A 19,073-nucleotide genomic window follows, 5' to 3' on the forward strand; every position below is an offset into this window, starting at 1 on the left:
TTACTTTAAATATTATTATACACTTATATACAAGGCGATGGGCTAGCAACCTATCACTATTTGAATCTCAATTCTATCATTAAGGCAAATAGCTGAACGTGGGCATTCAGTCTTTTCAAGACTATTGGCTCTGTCTAGCCCGCAAGGGATATAGACGTGACCATATGTATGTATGTATTATAAACTTTTCTTCCGTTAAGCATATAAGCTAATGCTTATGAGTCGGGTAATACTAAATTTTACACTTAACTTTAATTTCCAAGAGCTAAGATCTCGTGGGAATTTAAAAAAATTCTAGCGTTATTGATACTCGTACTATTAACTTTATTTGTACAAAAATCTCCATAACATTGATAGCTTAATAGACATACATACAGATTTAAACATTTAAATATTAGTATGGATGACAATTCAACGATGAATGAGAATCCTCATGTAGTTTTTTTATACCAAAATAAGGACACCTACACACTCTACAATCACTCCAAATTGATCAAAAAGCCATTATTCGCCTAATTTCAATCCGTCAAATGATCTATTTATAATTAGAACTTGATAACACCAATCTTTCTATTGTTTAGTTTCCGCTCCATCGGAGTGTTGTGATTGGTGGATGAGATGTCAAAAGATAAGCCAATCAGTGGCGAATGGAATGTCGTGGTACATCCGGGTAGTAACAGCTGATTGATTTATCAACCAACTTATGCGATATAAGAAACGGTTCTCAATTAAAGACATAGACAATTTTAATTTGTGCCGTGTGGTTCCCGGCACCAATAAAAAAAAGAATAGGACCACTCCATCTCGTTCTCATGGATGTCGTAAAAGGCGACTAAGGGAAAGGCTTATAAACTTGGGATTCTTCTTTTAGGCAATGGGCTAGCAACCCGTCACTATTTGAATCTCAATTCCATTATTAAGCCAACCAGCTGAACGTGGCCTATCAGTCTTTACAAGACTGTAGGCTCTGTCTACCCTGCAAGGGATATAGACGTGATTATATGTATGTATGTATTTATGTACAATTTTAATTTAATAAGTAGTTACATTAAGCTTAGATGCACTGCAGGTAATTATATCCAAAAAATCGTTGTATGCAAATTTACCGTGTTATCATATCATGACCTAGCTATTTTTTTGTTTACTGTTTCATAGTTCTGACCCACTTGCAGTCCTTAATTGAGCCTATAATATAATAAGCCTGCAGGCAAAAGACATTCAATAAAAAAATATTATCATTTATCCAAAAATAATATTTACCCAAATTTGAACACATCTTGCTGCCGAAAAAGAAACAGTTGTAATTATTATAGACTGAAAACTAATTTGTGATGCAAATAGTATTACCATACATTGTTGCGTATTTTGTATACGTGTCTCGGGGCCAAGCTGTGATATTTAGAATGAAATACACGCGAAATGCTACTTACATAAAGTACACGGGAAGGCGGTGCCTTCTGTATGTGCTTGTAGGGTTTCCAACACTGTATTTTATTTGTAGATTTAAATGTCCACTGTTGGACAATTCTTTTTTCTCACTCGTCTAAGTCTCTAATATTTTTAAACTATTTGGTAACTTAATTTTTTTAAGTCTACTCTCGTGTCCTATTATCGGGCTAGGACAATAAGCAATTTATATAATCACTTTTATATTGTTTTTTCTACTCATATTTTCTGCTTTTACATGAAAAAATAATTCTGAAGTTAGTATAGTGTAAGGAAATTTTTGTGCTTGTATATTGTCTGTCAGTCAGTCAATCATAAAATAAAATATATGTATATACATACATACAAAAAGTCACGTCTATATCCCTTGCCGAGTAGATAAAGCCAACAATCTCGAAAAGGCTGAAAGGCTGTAACGTTCGTTCAGCTATATTCTTCGACGATTTGCGATTCTTCTTTTAGGCCATGGACCGATGGATGACATATGGATGGATGACAGCCTGTCACTATTTGGATCTCCATTCTACAAGTAAGCCATACAGTTAAACGAGGCGTTTCAGTCTTTTTTAAATTGTGGGCTCTGCCAACCCGTTAGAGATAAATGCGTGACTATATTTATATCAATAAGTCCTTTTGGAGTCCCAATCAAAAACTGTATTTGGAAATATATATATAAATACACAAAGTTCTTTCAACCCTACCTCTAACTCCAGCGCTAAACAAATAGTTCAACATCGTAAGTTGTATGTTTGTATAGTTGTACTTGTAGCATAAACTGATTCTGCGATTAGTACCGCTCTGATAATATCTGTATGTTTGTTATCGCCCTAGCATTACAAAATGGCGAGATATGTTAGTTCATTCGCCTGTTTATTGTATTGTTTTGTAATTTTGCAAGGTTTTCTATGTATATGCGTAATTTTAAGGCGACATTTCGACTAACGTTGCCCAAGTTTAATGGCTTTACAACAAACAAAAGTTTATCAATATCTGTTCAATATTTGGGTCGATAAGCTTGTACAAAAAGAAAGGGAAAATGCAGCTTCGAAGAACTAAATACATATACTACATTAATAGATTCGAATCGAACAGATCTCTATTTAATGCATCTTCTCCTTTTTTCTATTAATACCGGTGTAATCCTCATCTCTCTGGAGAGGAGCCCTGGGTGCGCCTTTAACCATGGATCCTGGATAGGCTAAGTCAGTTGTTCAGAGTCGCTCTGTGACTACCGATCATTGTAACATGTTTCGAAACGCCGAGGGTAAAATAAAGGTAGGTACGTTACGTTCGGTAACTATAACATCTTTTTGGCATTTGTAAATACATACATATAGTCATGTCTATATCCGTTGAGGGGTAGATAGAGCCAGAAGTCCGGAAAAAAACTAAAAGACCACGTTCAGCTGTATGACTTTATAATGGAATTGAGATTCAAATAGAGACAGGTTGCTAGCCCATCGCCTAAAAGAAGATTCCCAAGTTTATAAGCCTATCCCTTAGACGCCTATAACGACATCTATGAGAAAGAGATAGATGGTCCTATTATTTATTCTATTGCCGCCGGGAGCCACACGGCACGGTGTATTGATAATACTTATTACAATAAGACTCGTTGATGTCTTTTTTATCGAAACTACATATATATACAATATTTACTTATTTTGTCACAAGACAATTCTTTGAAAAGGATGTCATTATTCTGACATAATTTGCTAAATTATAATTGAAACATATATATAAAGATATAATTCATACAAATAATAAGCAATAAGACGTTTTATCCTGATGTTAAGCGGTTACCATTCGATAAAACCTCAAATACGCGAGTGACAGCCAAAACAAAAGCATGTCATTACCATCTGCCGTGTCTAGTGTTGTTGAACTATCGATATTTTAATATCGATAATTGACCATACAAATCAACTATAATATTTCAATTATAAACAATCAGTACTGTGGATAGTGTAAAGTTGCAATATTAGATCTACTATTTGTAATAATTTTTTGTATGTACAAACATACATAAAATCACGTTTATTTCCCTTGCGGGGTAGACAGAGCCAACAGTCTTGATAAGACTAAAAGGTCCACGTTGAGTTGTTTGGCTTAATGACGTTCAGCTTTCATAATATTAATGATAGAATTGGGTCAGGTCAAAAGTACCCGAAACCGTTGAGCTTGCATGGAGAGAGTTATGAATGTGGATGAAGCGAAGGAAGTATGCAGAGATCGTGGCAAGTGGAAAGAGGTAGTCTCTGCCTACCCCTCCGAGAAAGAGGCGTGATTTTATGTATGTAGGTATGTATAGAATTGAGATTCAAATAGTGACAAGTTGCTAGCCCATAGCCTAAACGAAGAATCCCAAGTTTATTATACTATCTCTAAGTCGTATTTTATGACATCCATGAGGAAGAGATGGAGTAGTCCTATTTTTTTTTTATTAGTGCCGGAAACCATATAGCACATGTATGTACATTTATGACAATTGTATCTTATCTTAATGTAGCGATTTAATACAATCGTCAGTATCGTTAGTATAATTGGTCATTTTGATTCGATCTATCGATACTATTGTTTTACCTCAAACTATCGATAGTCTATCGAAAGGTAACTATCAAGAGGCAACACTAGCCATATCAATCCAATTCCGATCGACTGCCATAACTCATCCATCGCTTATTTCCCACGATCCTATTCTTATGGGGTCCATATAATGATCTATACCGATCTATTACTCATATCAAACCCTAATTACATACTACTAAAGTTCAAATTTTAATAACCTAACCTCGACCTCCGGTAATATTTTATTGTATTCAGCAATTTAGATTAATGATAAGGTTTTAGACGTAGTAAGTACTTAATTCAGAGATCTTGTTAAAAACAATGTGTAGGTAATCTGCTGTTTATGAGTTCAAATGGTTGCGTGGGCGTTTTAACTGTACTTTGAGATTTATTGATAATTTTCAACTTGTTAGTTATGGTGAAATTATTTTGTTATGTTTATAAGTACACGGTGTAAGTTAATTTGATATGTAAATTAGTAGCCACGAGGGTTATTGAAATGAAATGAAATAAATATATGCAATAATCTAATTTTACGCAATTAACTAAGCAGATTTACAATATAATTGAGGACGATCGTATCTTGATCAAACCTAACCATGACCTGGACCTTCTGGTGAAACCGTACCTGCATAGAACATATTGATAAATGGGTACTAAAGTAACAAAATTTGGTACTATTAAAGATCTAAGAATGTTTTGGAACGTGCTAATTAGTATTCATGATTAGCACTTTATTAACGTTCTAGTCGTTTAAAAAGGCCAAGTATTATGCCATTAGTATTATGGCTAATTTATTCTTTAAAAATTACATAAGGGTTGTCGCGGCGGTAAATTAGCTATGTACGAGTATTTGTAGTGTAAAAATGATAAAGAATACTTTTTAGTACTAAAATAATTTAGTATTTACAACGCATATGGAATAAATATGCTCTATTAATGTAACCCAATAATGTATTTAGTATCATGTTGTACTAAAAACGATTACGATGATATTTTTTATCACACTTATTTTCCTTTTCGTTAGTGCGTGTTGTGTCGTGTGAAGCAAACAATTATGTAAGGTTTTTTTGATAAACGCACATCATTATGATTTCAAATTTTGAGTATTCGTGTACTGCGTAAATTGTGTTTTGAATTTAAAATAAAATATCATAGTATACCGTGTGGTTTTCGGCATCAGTAGAAAAATTAATAGGACCACTTCTTCTTTTTCCCATGAATATCGTGTGAATGTGACTAAGGGATAGGCTTATAAACTAGAGATTCTACTTTTATGCGACGGGCAACCTGTCACTATATTAATCCCAATTCCATCATTGAGTCAAACAGCTGAACGTAGCCTATCAGTTATTCAAGACCGACGACTCTGTATACCCCGCAAGGGATATAGACGTAATAATGTTTGTATATATATTATTGTAAAAACATTTAAAATCTGTAGGTATTTTTTTTCATAGATTATTATATTTCATATTTGACATACTTACTTCTCGAGATCCAAAGGGCATTTTACCTTTTAAAAATAAGGGTAACGGTACTCGCCACACACGTCGCGATCGCTGCAAACAATCGGAACGCACAATTCAATATGCCAAGCGAACAATAATAGCACAATAGGCTTTCGTCGCTAACCACCGTGCCGATTTATTGAAGCTCACTATTAAATACCTTTGTTATAACATCAGCCAGCGATGCTTGATCCGTCGAGCTGTTAAGTAAAGGAGATGATGTAAAGTTGTATGTCTTTTCAGATTTTTTCAGTTAACTTGAGCGGGTCAGTTAATATTTCAAAAAGATTATTATTTATCATCATTATAGTTTGGCTTAATTGCTTGTGTTACTAAATTTATAAACCCTTATTCTAAGTAAATAAAAATTTTATCCATGAGATAATAAAATTAACATTAAAGAAGATTTTTGTCCAAAACAATTAAGTATGGTTAAAATTATTTATTCTCAAACAAATAGAAGGTTACGTGCCTAAGATTTCTCAGATATACAAAATTATAACACGAATTAAAATTTGATACAAGGGCGACTGAATTGTGAATTTTCTAAGCGACTATAACATTAAAAAACATACATACATGCATACAGTCACGTTTATATCCCTTGCGGGGTGAAAAAGCCAACAGTCTTGAAAAGACTGAAAGACCATGTTCAGCTAGATGGCTTAATGATTGAATTGAGATTAAAATAGTGGCAGGTTGCTAGCTCATTGCCTACAAGAAGAATCCCAAGTTTATTAGTATTTACCTTAGTCGCGTTAAACGACATTCATGGATAATATGGGGAGTGTTCCTATTTTAAAGTGCTGGGAACCACACGGTACTTACACAGTAATAACAGAAAAAAAAGAACATTCGTTGTTCTTCACTGATGTGACTGAGTCACTGACTTAAACAAGCGAATTAAAAAAATGCGGAATAAAGTTTAATAGGTATATGAAGGTACGAGTACCTTTAAAGAAGATTTTGAATCTCAATTCTATCATTAAGCCATAAAGCTGAACGTGGCCTTGTTGTCTTTGGGAGACTTTTGGCTCTGTCTACTCCATGAGGGATAAAGATATGATTATAATGTCAATGTCATGTATAATGTCATTTCCAAAATACCCAATTGGATCATCTCCTTTACAATCAGGACCCGGGAGAAGGGAGGGAGGTTATGTTTAATTGGTCTGGATGTACAAAATAAGGGCCGTTGCACAGCTAGCCCCCGGCAATGCAGTATTTATCAATGCTATTGTTTAAAGGTATTGACTCCAAAGCGTTGATGTATCTTTGTTCCTAATGTCAATTGTTATCGGTAATAACAATGTGGCAATATGTATGTAAATTAATTTGTATGTAAAGGTGAAATGATGTTTCTATGTTGATCCTTTCATTTTTTTGCACATCTATATCGCTTACTCAGTACTCGTCACAGTTCTTATGGGAATATCTATGAACTTATATTAATGAATGCGGCTCTGTCTACCCCGCAAGGAATATAGATGTGATTGTATGTTTGTATAATACTAACATTTTCTTCAACAATTTTTTTTACTGGAAAACTCACTACCGTGTTTCCTACCTGCCTAAATGAACGGTTTTCTTATATAGGTATTACATTAGAAGTACTTTATTTAGTAAGGCATTATATGACTTGTGAATTTCTTAAATAAAAAAAGTAATAAAACTCACAATCATATATTATAAATAAAACAATACTATCAAAAATAAATCAAAAACGACACACAATCATTTGTAACAATTAGATGTTGTGTGTTATTCATTAATCTACATTCAACCGGAGGCATTTTGTCTGTTTGTACAACAAGAACGAACGAACGGACGAACGCTAATATGTTGATATGTGAATGATTTATTGTATGTGAAACGCTCTTGTTTTGATGGTGTAAAGGTATGTGTAGTCTGGCATTTGGTTTAACTATACTTACTCATATTAGTGTGTGATAGCCGGAACTTTAGAGTTGAACCACTCCATGATTACGTAAAAGGCGACTAAGGGAAAGGCTAAATAATTCTTATAGGCGATGGGCTAGCAAGCGGTCACGATTTGAATCTCAATTCCATCTTTGAGCCGTGCAGCTGAACATTCTTTATCAGCAAAAAGAAAGCTCAACAGCTTCTTTTTGAGACTGTTGGCTCTGTCTATCCTGTAAGAGATAAAGATGATGAGACTTTGATAATGTATTTGCCTTTACATGGTCCCAGGTTTCCAGATCAGGCTTATGTGATTTGTGTTTCATTTTTTTCTGTATTTAAACATATGGTTTTTAAACTATTATAAATGGGTGTATCCAGCTAGACTGAGCCAGGCTTTGCTTGGCTGGGTGTGGTACCAGTGTTCATGTTCATGGTTGGTTTTTGAAGAATCCTACCACCACCCTTGGCCCTACCAACCTTCCGGTTATACGAGCCGAATGAGAGGATTGCACTGGTCTCGCGTTTTGCCCTACAAAATCTTATTACTATACAAACTGTCCAAAAATTCTAAGATCAATTTTATTTAAATGGTTGTAAACAGTATGTAATAACGTGAACTTAGCCAAAATCGACGGGCTTGCATAAAGAGAGTTATGAATGTGGATGAAGCAAAGGAGGCATACAATTACGTGGTAATCGGAAGATCCTCCATTCGGAAAAGAGGCATGATTTTATGTCTGTATATGTCTAATAGCTAATATTGTTATATAAGCCTTAATGTTTACTGACATAGTTTACCGTAGTTAAATTATATTTACTCCCATTATTTATTTATGCAGGCAACATTTACACATAGTGGCGAAGTAGAGGTGTTGCAAGTTATCTGTATAGCCTTATTTGGTTTGCCTCCTTGTCTTATTGTCTCATGAAACAATATCTACAATGCCACAAAACCTATTTTTGAATCCATACTAATATTAAATACGGAAATATTTGTCTGTTTGTCTTTTTGTTACGCTTTCACGGTTATTCTGCTGGGCCGATTTTGTTAAAACGTTGTATGAATATAATTATCCGAGTTTAATTTTAAGCTTAAAGTGTATTATACAAAAAAAAAACATAAATATATAAATTAGAGATATATTTAGCCTATTTGTTTTTTAAATTATAATGAAGCTGATTTTAATCACAAGTTTTATATGTTCACCTAATTTTTATCAGACCGCCTCTTGACGCAGCGGTAATCTGTGACACCGGAGGGTTTTAATCCCGAGAGAAACGAACATTCTCTCCTCTTGGATGTCTTACTTACTTACTTCGAGGCTCACTCAAGCTGTGCAATGTGTCCCGTATGTATATTTATTTATATATTTAACAAATTATTTTTTATTTTTCTATCCTCCGGTCGGGCTATGTCTATGATCTTTTATATAATTTGTATAGCCACCATATTACTAAGATAGCGTATTTGGACGATCGCATTACGATGCTCCAAATAACAGAATCACAGAAATGCCAATAAACAATCGGCATAATCATTAAAAAATCTACCGTAACTGCACCGGTCATTTGCCGTATCTCCCGATCTTGTCGAATAACGGTGATCTAACGATTCGGATTCAATCCGTAGACGAGGAAATTCAATAGATGATTTCAATTGGGCCGCCGAAGAATGTTCTAGATCATATTTTTGGTTCGTTGCTTGTAAGCTCTGAACGACGGGTTTGGGGAAACTATGTTTATCTTTGTAGGAACTTTTAACTCTTAGTTATATCTCTTTATTATAAGTAAAAGGTTTTTTTATATATAATAATAATTAAAAAAAAACATAAATATAAATTTGTTTTTGAATGATTATTATATGACTCTTTCTATTTGAAAAGAAAGTATTGGTCAAGAGTGTGAGTCACCTTAGTGAATCGTTACATTAAACAAAAAGAAAAATCGTTACCAAACAAACATAACGATATACAGTGGGCTCAGGAAAAGCTGCGCCAACTTACCTTGATTGTTGTAAGGGAGGTGGGCCAGATATCTCCTGAGCCGTGTGTACCTACTATATAACAAGATTTTACGACTGAAATTTAAAACTTCCACACAAAACTTGTACCTGGGGAATAAGGAAAATGAAAACTATGTCTGACCCTTTCTTTACTCTCATTTGACATTTTGGCATAGTTAATAACAGTTAAATAAATCATACAGCATTCGTCGTTAGATTTACTTCGCAAATCTGTCGACCACGACTCCATTGTGAAATGCTAACATCAATTTTGCGTTAAGTGAATTGCGACATTAATAACGTGTATGCCATCATAATACATTTTCCTGGAAAATAGGTTTATGATTTACGTATATTTATCTTATTTTATAACTTCGCAATCATTTCCGTAATTTTTTTAATATTACATTTAAAACTTATATTCCGGAGACAAAACAAAAAGTAATGTATGAGCTTTGTTTTAATAAATTTATTGAATAAAAAGAGGTACTTACCTACAAATCAGATAAAATCAATGGTTTGCTTACATCGTTCGCTTCATCCTTATTCGCCAGTCACTTAATGCAAGCAATTGATCTGACCTTAATGCAGGATTTGATCAAAGTCAGTGTTTGTATTTCCCAATTCAGCCTTTGCCACAGATTTAACTCTTTTTCTTTACCGGTTCTATTTTGACTCCAAATCTCTTTAATGTTTGACAACCATTGTTTGCTAGTACTATCATTAATTCTAGACTAAATAAACAATAACTCAATTCAACGATGCATGAAACTTCGCCCCCCACATTCTACGGCGCGCGCTCGCTGTTACGGTCAAAGCGGCGCCCGCGCAGGTGGGCGGGGCCGTACGACGTGTGACGTACTACAGGGCTGCCACATATCTACAAATTATACAATGTTGCAGGGAATTACATAGAAGATTTATTTTCAAAATTGGATTTTGACGTCACATAACTAAAATCTAATTATATCAACTACCGCTTTCAAACCGCATGTTAGAAGAAGCGGGGGAACAAGCTACACTACACCATTGTCAACGGACGTCAATTTACAAATATAAATCTCTTAAATCTAAGTCGTGGACGAATACACATTGTCTACATACTTAAAGATACATAATATTATGCCTCTTTAACGCAGGGGTAACCAGAGACTACATCTTTCAACACGCCACGATCCCTGGATTTTCCCTTCATCCACTTTCACTACTCTCTTCATGCAAGTCTTCGGTTTGGCGTACTCTTCTTGTCTTTTCGCCAAAAGCCCCTTTCGTTCAATTTAAACCTTTTTACACGACCAAACTATCTTAGCATTCCCTTTTCAATATATCTGAAAGTACGTTAATAAGGTTTCCACAAAACAGAGTTTTTGTTTATTTTTTTATATATTTGGTAGTTTATTTGGCAAAAATAATATTATTCGGTCATTTGGCATTTGGCAAAACGAATTTCCATATAAAAATCGTAAGCACGCGCCAAGAATAAGGCAATCAATTTACTTGTAAAAACGTGAGGCCGGCCGGAGTAAACTACATGACGCGTCATTTATATCTATTTCTGGTTCGAGACATCATCGTCATGATTATTGTTATTATCATTGCGATACAGCTAACATTTGCGCATACATATGTATGCGATGAAAAATGGCAAGTTATTTTGTTTCATTCAAATGGAGATTATTTTGAAGTGATGAAGAATAATGAACCGTTTGTGTCCGAATATACATATATTATTACTTGTTCGTTTAAAATTTTTGACAATTTAATCTTTTCCAAGCTTAACACAGCTTTGATAAGGAAGTACACACAGAAATATAATAAAAAGGCGAAAAATACATTCAATGCCGTGTAGCACTTTAGAATAGGGTCACTCCATACCTTTCCAATGAGTTTCGTAAAAGGGGACTAAGGGATAGGCTTATAAACTTGGGATTCCCCTTGCAGGCGATGGGCTAGCAACCAATCGTTGAACGTTGAACTGAACGTGGCCTCTTTTAAGTCTGTCTACTCCACAAGGAATATGTAATTAATTCATTTTAATGCACAGCCACCTTACTATAGTTTTGTTTAGCATACATACTCGTACATAAAATCAAGCCTCTTGTCTGGAGAGGTAGGCAGAGAAGATAACATCTTATTAATTAAGTATATTTTTTGGCTAAAACTTATTTGTGAATTTGGAAGATCCTAGAATGGTTCACATGAAAGAAAGTGCAAAAAAACACACGTTTGTACAATAATACCTAGGAGTGCAGAATTTTAAATGAAATCTTACATCCCTTAAAATTATAATATTCTCACAGCAAATTCAATTAACAAATATCAAAGAAAAGCAAGCTAATTGCTTAATGATAGGCAAATCCTGTAATTTTGTTGACCCCATGACCCCAGCCGGGCGGGCTAGCGTCCAGAAACTATAATTATCCGGGAATATTTAGACCTTAATTTTATTTAGTTCTCATGCGCTGAGTAATTTAATATTAGTTTATAATTTAAGACCGAGATTGCTTTATTTTTTTTTTAAAGTTTACTTAATTGCTAGCTTTTGCGCTCTGCGGAAAGTTTAACACCTTTTTAGGTTTCTGTATAATTTTCTTTAATACTCTTTTAATTTTGCCTTCATACTTCTTATGTTATATTTATGCTGAATATGATTAGCTTTCTTATTATATAATCCTAGATAAATTTGAGATGCCCGTTAAAAAATTAAATATTAAAAAGAAATGCATTGATCTCCCTACAAATGCTTGACTTTATTACTTATTTTATTACTTGACGATTTGGCCAATTCAGTTACAATTTCTTGTACAATATTCGATATAAAACCTACCACAGACCAACTCGCATTATGTCCTTCGTCTCAAAATACGGTCAGCAAAACAAAGCAAGGAATGCTGATTGCGGTACCGTCAGCATCACCGCAGACGGCTTTTATTTTTAAAGAGGCGTATATTTAGTATGATTGCGTCGCCATTTTCATCATAGCAGTAACCGCAAGATATTATTTTAATCGTCGTCGGCTTCGCTTCCTGTGTTTAGGCACAGGATAGGTTCTATTGGCACTTGGATTACGACATTGACAAATAGAAAAGATTGTTTTGCGCATCATAGTTGTTTCCTGATTGCACTTAGCTTCAAAGCCTGGCCAGCAGCTTCAATGCGGAAAATAATAGAGTTAAAATACGTGGTTAATATAGATAATATTTCTCGCAATATAAATTAAAGATTTTCTATATAGTGTTAACTCCAAAAAGACAAGACTTTTAAAAGACTATTTCGGTTAAGACCTTTTATTTAACATTTACGAAAAATATACAAAAACTGATGGCCCGACAAAGCTAAAACCTCAAACAAATTATGTGTAAAAATATAATAATTAGTTGTTCCTACAAAAACAAATCTAGGAAACCTGAGTTTATTTATTCTTTATTGCATAAAAAATTGTATAAATCAACTAAATAAGGTTTAGTTGACAAAACGTCATTTTACGTATTTCGACATTATCTTAATACGTCGCATTATTATCACGTCTCTTGGCTTAACTAGACAACATCTGAGGCCAATCTATAAGCTAACCATACAAAGATGAAATATTGGGTGCTACAATTATAAGTTTCTCAGTTAAAAACCTAGTTTTCTCACGTGGCGTGGCGCTCATCATGTGATATCTCAATCAAACCAAACTTCTCTTCACTTAGGTTGGCTGGAAGAGATGCTACTTAGGGATAAGCCCGCCTCTATACTGTACTATACTCTATACTGTACTACTACTGTTTTATATTTGTAACTAGCGACCCGCCCCGGCTTCGCACGGGTGCAAAATTCGGCAAAAATTATACATAAAAACCTTCCTCTTGAATCACTCTACCTGTTACAAAAAAACGCATCAAAATCCGTTGCGTAATTTTAAAGATTTAAGCATACAGACAAACAGACTAAAATAGCGACTTTGTTTTATACTATGTAGTGATGTACCCCTTTAGTGAACAATAAAGCATTTACTTACTTAGTTACCTCTTCATCAGGAGGACCTGCTAATCCACGGGGACAGCGTATACGACGTCATCGACAAGCAAGACCAGCAAGCAGTGAGGACCGAGCTGTCCAGGGCGCCCGCTGATGGAGAAGACAGGGTGTTTCTTTGTAGGATGAACGTGGCGAGGAACGCCAGGAGACAGATGCGGTTTGGGGATCAGAAGGTTAGTAGATTTTGGGAATAAAGTCACGTAAATATGTAACGTCAAACAACATAATAGGGTTTAATTCATTTTGGAAACTAGAACACCTTATGTAGAACCACAATAGACATGTTAAAACTTCAATAAAACGAGGTCAAGTATGTAGCAAAAGTTGTTAACAGCTGATAGGTATTTTCTGTTGGCATATAAAAATTTAAAGTCTGAAATACTTGATGCAGGTAATGGTCCAGCTATAATACTCGTATAGGAAATATAGAAATGACGTTTTGACAATTAACTTATTCAACCGGTATAAGACTTCACAGGTATAGGTAATATAGATATGAAGTTTTTTTTAAATCGTTCAGCCACGCGAACGAAGCTGCAGGCATCAGCGAGTTCATTATATAAGGTTGAAATAAAATGAACAGGTCAAACAGATTTCGCTATTAAAACGTAATGAATTTCTAACCTCATAAACTATTCATTATTACACGTAATCATCTATTAAACCAGTAATTTCTAATCAGCACTAATAAAATCAAGTACTTAACACTATCTTTGAGATCTTCTCACGATTTCTTAATAAGTGTGAACATCAACACTAGCCTGCTAATAAACACTTAACTAGTTTCGACCATCAGATAAGCTGATTATTACTTACGTGTGATTTTAAACCCATAAGATATCAATTAATTTGCTTAGTTCACTTTTTCCCTTCCGCTAATTCAAACATAACAGTTTTGATTTTCAAAACAATCTATCAGATGTTGTTTCGAATAGAACCTGACTTATAATTCATATTCACTTAAAACTAAGATTTTAATTACTTGCGCTCTCATCAATTTTGTCCAAGATACTTCATGTGAGTGACGTTACAATTTTAATGTGAGATTGGCTATTTTGGGTTCATTATAGTCAAGTAGGATTTTTTACAATAGGCGAGCGGCATTGTAAATTTTTATTAACTTAGTATTGTGTTGTGAAAATTTATTTAGGTAACATTTGCGCAAACTTTCGTGCTATCGAAATTTACATAATAAGAAGCTTATTTTACTCCTGAAGGTTTTATCTGTATCTATAATATCATCATAATTTGTATCTATGTTAAAATCACTGGACTAGTGATTTTAACATAGATACAAATATTTCCTTCTATATAAACATTATATGTTTATGAAAGTATGGATAAAGAAGCGACTCCCATATGACCTCCGCAACCTTAGCAGGGGAACCTAACCCGTATTAGATCATTGTTACACATCCAGATGTCACGTGCACTCTTCTACACGATGTTTTTCCTCGCCATTAAATCGGCGATTAGTATTCAAACTTGTAATTTAAAATTAAGGTTCGTGTATTGTAATTGTGGAAAATAGCACTTTAAAGCCCCTCGTCCAATAAACTCGCACAATGTGAACAAGACTAACGTTACAATTTTAATAGAAGATTGAACGCCAAAGTTCAGGGATCACTCACATTATGAATATAATTTTCGATGAGCATTCATTAACCAGCCGAGTGATTGCGACTCTCTAATTATCATTTTTATAGGTCACTGAAGATATTCGATCATTTGAAAAAAATAATTATGGATTTTTTTAATATAAAGGTAACTTTCTGCGAAGGAAATTTGATAGAGCCGTTGCAAAATTTATATTTCTTTAAAACATTCTTCATGCAATAAAATACTTCATAAAAAGTCTTGTTTTATTGAGTGTTTTACTGACTTACAGACAACGTACAATAGGAAAATTTAGAAAATTAAGATATTTTATTGAAAGTTATATGTAAGGAAACAAAAACACTCCTACTGAATAGGCTTCGATATATTTCTAAATGTAATCCAAAACGTTATTATTATGGTAACGAAACATTGTTATTGGCCCACATTTTGCTTTTGTCATATAACAACATTTATAGCTTAATATTTCAACTGACAGACTTGACTTAGGGTTAAATAACAATTTATAGGTATAATAATGAACACAATATTTTGATCCATATAGACCAAAATGTCAATAATCTCAGGCCTCCTTCTACTGGTTCCACTTTATAGAATTCAATTCATGAATTGAATTTTGTCCCCCGACTTTTCTCGTGGGAATTCCCAGAAGTCATTTGTCATTGACACTGCGTCACTTTAGATATCTGAATGTCAAATCAACAAAATCAGTAGTTTCAGCTGTACGTTCACTATAGACCTCTATGTCATATACATTTGTCTTAACTAGAGGATAGTTGATAAGGAAATGCTCTCTGAATGCATCCCTAGATCACATAAAGAACCTATATACAACACGTCAAATGTCAAGTCTCTAGAGCCAAGGTTTTAGACTGAGCTTTGATATATCAGTCAGTCATGCCTCCTCCCAAAGAATTCACAAACTAATACATACAGAAAAAATGTTACAAGCTGACCTCATTACATACATACATACATAAAATCACGCCTCTTTCCCGGAGGGGTAGGCAGAGACTACCTCTTTCCACTTGCCACGATCTCTGCATACTTCCTTCGCTTCATCCACATTCATAACTCTCTTCATGCAAGCTCGGCGGTTTCGGGTACTTTTGACCTGACCCTTTACCAGGAAGTCCTTAATTTGATCAAGATACGATAATTTGATAAGATATACTCATTACACTACATAAATAATGGTTTATTTATATATCAAAAATAGGCCACATGATTCAAAAACGTTTATTAACTCTCAGAGATGATAACATGAAAATTATACCATTAATCTTGCACGCGTACGCACTCTTAGACTCAGGTGTAAATTATGAAACAACTTACTATAGACTGGAGTCCATAAATTAAGATTAGTCTAATCCAGAGCCACCCACTCAGGCAGTGGCGTAAAACATTGGAAAATAATAAATGTTGCCACTCCACTTTTAAGGTGGACTATTAATTTAGAAATGCACGAGCTTAGTGAACTGTTTGAGTTTAAGTACATTGCACTTATTTCGAACGGTGAAAATGTATAAAATATTACTTTTTGGTAAACGAAACATTTATTAAATGTCATATATTTTTACACTATATTCATTCAATTTCTACTTTCAACGATCCTAACAGATTTTCTTGCTTGCTTGCTTGAGAAGTCAATCAACATACATACATAAAATCCGTCTTTATCCCTTGCGGGGTAGACAGAGCCAACAATCTTGAAAAGACTGATATGCCACGTTCAGCTGTTTGGCTTAACGATAGATTCAAATAGTGACAGGTTGCTAGTCCATCGCCTAAAAGAAGAATCCCAAGTTTATAAGCATATCCCTTAGTCGCCTTTGACGACATCCATGGGAACGAGATGGAGTGGTCCTATTCATTTTTTTTGATTGGTGCCGGGAGCCACAAGGCACAAAAGAAGTCGATCAACTCCCTAGTAATAACGTTAAAAGAAAATTTTTAAGTCTGCCTTTGTATGTGTATTCAAACATACCGTGTATGAGTAGGTATATAGTTGTAATATCGGTGGAATATTCATGAAATCAGCACTACAAGTTACTTACAAATTCTCAGGCGTAGGTACAAAGTCTTGTCCTTAAGCATAAACTTCTGAAATATTATTTATTCGCTAAAGCTTTGCCTGGAGGCAACTATCGGATGTTTCATACTACAATCGTAAAGGTGGCGGTACAATTAGACATACTACATAACAATAAATTATTCATTTCAAAGACAAAAAAAAATATTTTTGAATTTGGAAAAAATTATAATGCTTTATGCAAATCTATATATATAAAACTCTTCCGTTACTGAGTGACTGACTGACAGACAACGCACAGTCGAAACTACTGGTCGTAGACAGCTGAAATTTGGAATGTAGGTTCCTTGGGATATGTAGGGGAGCACTAAGAAAGGATTTTTGGAAATTCAACCCCCAAGGGGGGGAAAAGGGGTAAAAACGTTTCTATGAAAAATCTTATTCCTTGGGTTTATAAACTTGAAACTTGGCATGAACACGTACATAGGCAAGTAAATATATTTGACATTATAAGTTTTTTCAAACTACCCTCCAATCGTGATTTAGGGGGTGCGATTGGGTGACTGATTTATTAACGCACAGCCGAAACCGCTCGGTATAGGAGTCTGAGATTTTGAACAGAGGTTCCTTTAGTAACATAAGTGAGCACTAAGAAGGGATTTTTGAAATGTCAACCCCCAAGGGGGGGAAACGGGATAAACTGAGCCGGGGCTGCGGGAAAGTTCCAACGAGATACCGTGGCCCCGAAACGCAAAGGGCAACTGAAGGAACGAGGTGGGTTTTAGTCAGTAAAAGTCTGACACTCCCTTCCGTTCCACCCAGAGCGGGAGAGGGCATTTGATGATTAGTTAATGAGATTTACTTTTTACTAGCATCCCGTGAAAACTTTTGCTCTGAAATAAATGCGGTCTTCTTACGTGCATTAGGCTTGGTACAACAAAAAAATTGCTATACAAAAATTTCATCATAAGGAACAATACAGGGTGTGTCAGCTTTTATGTATTGAAACGATTGTCAGTGAACTTTTGCGGCGAGCGAATTGGCGGGCAACGGCTAGTGCTATATATGAGAGTAATAAAAAAAAGATTAAATAAATTTCAAGACATGACTACTCCTAATATATCAACTATCTTAACATTAATATTTTTCTTCTCACACTCAATCAATAAGAAAATCCTCTGAAAATCTACAGAAATCTAAACGTTGTGTTCAATTAAAATAAATATCTACTTGGTATAATTAAAATGTAATTTCTTAGACGCCACTGTAGGTGTGTTCAAGTGAAGTTGGTTTCATTAGAATATTTCATCCGAGACAAATGAGTTGAGCGGTAAACGACCATTTCGAGTTGTGTAAAGGTGCTTTTAGACAGTCTTTAGAATAATTATAACTAATTTACTACTACTAATAACTACTACGTACTTATCATGTCTTTATTTCGTACGAGGTTGGCAGAGCCAACAGTATTGAAAAGGAAAATGCTAAGTTTATAAGTCTTTCCCTTGATTGACTTTAACAATCTCCACGGGAAGAGAAGCACCTGGCATACAATATACCATAATTACAAATGAGTTATGTGTTTTTTTTTAAATTTGTTACCTTTATTTTATATTTTTAAATACATAATTATCTGCCGTGTAGTTCCCAGCACCAATAAAAAAAGAATAGGACCACTTCGTCTCATTCCCCTGGACGTTATAGGTGACTAAGAGATAGGCTTATAAAGTTGGGATTCTTCTGTTAGGTGATAAGCTAGCAACATGTCACTATTTGAATCTCAATTCTCTCATTAAGCCAAAAAACTGAACGTGACCTATCAGTCTTTTCAAGACTGTTGGCTCTGTCTTACCCGCAAGGAATATCGACGTGATTATATGTTTATATGTATGTAATTATCTTATTCAATTTTCATGTATACAAAATATGGCTACGAGACATACACAGTACATTA

General features: G+C 34.4%; 1 protein-coding gene across 4 annotated transcripts in view; it reads left to right on the forward strand.

The window, feature by feature from the left end:
- Positions 1-19,073, forward strand: part of LOC106131618 (PAS domain-containing protein cky-1) — a 151,964-nt gene that overhangs the window by 67,577 nt on the left and 65,314 nt on the right. For all 4 annotated transcript variants that reach the window (XM_060949862.1, XM_060949863.1, XM_060949864.1 and 1 more), the window contains one exon: positions 13,473-13,646. In XM_060949862.1, coding sequence (XP_060805845.1) covers positions 13,473-13,646 — 174 coding nt within the window. The remainder of the gene's footprint in view (positions 1-13,472; positions 13,647-19,073) is intronic.

The sequence above is a fragment of the Amyelois transitella genome, chromosome 20 (genome assembly GCF_032362555.1).
Source record: "Amyelois transitella isolate CPQ chromosome 20, ilAmyTran1.1, whole genome shotgun sequence".
NCBI classification, from domain to species: domain Eukaryota; kingdom Metazoa; phylum Arthropoda; class Insecta; order Lepidoptera; family Pyralidae; genus Amyelois; species Amyelois transitella.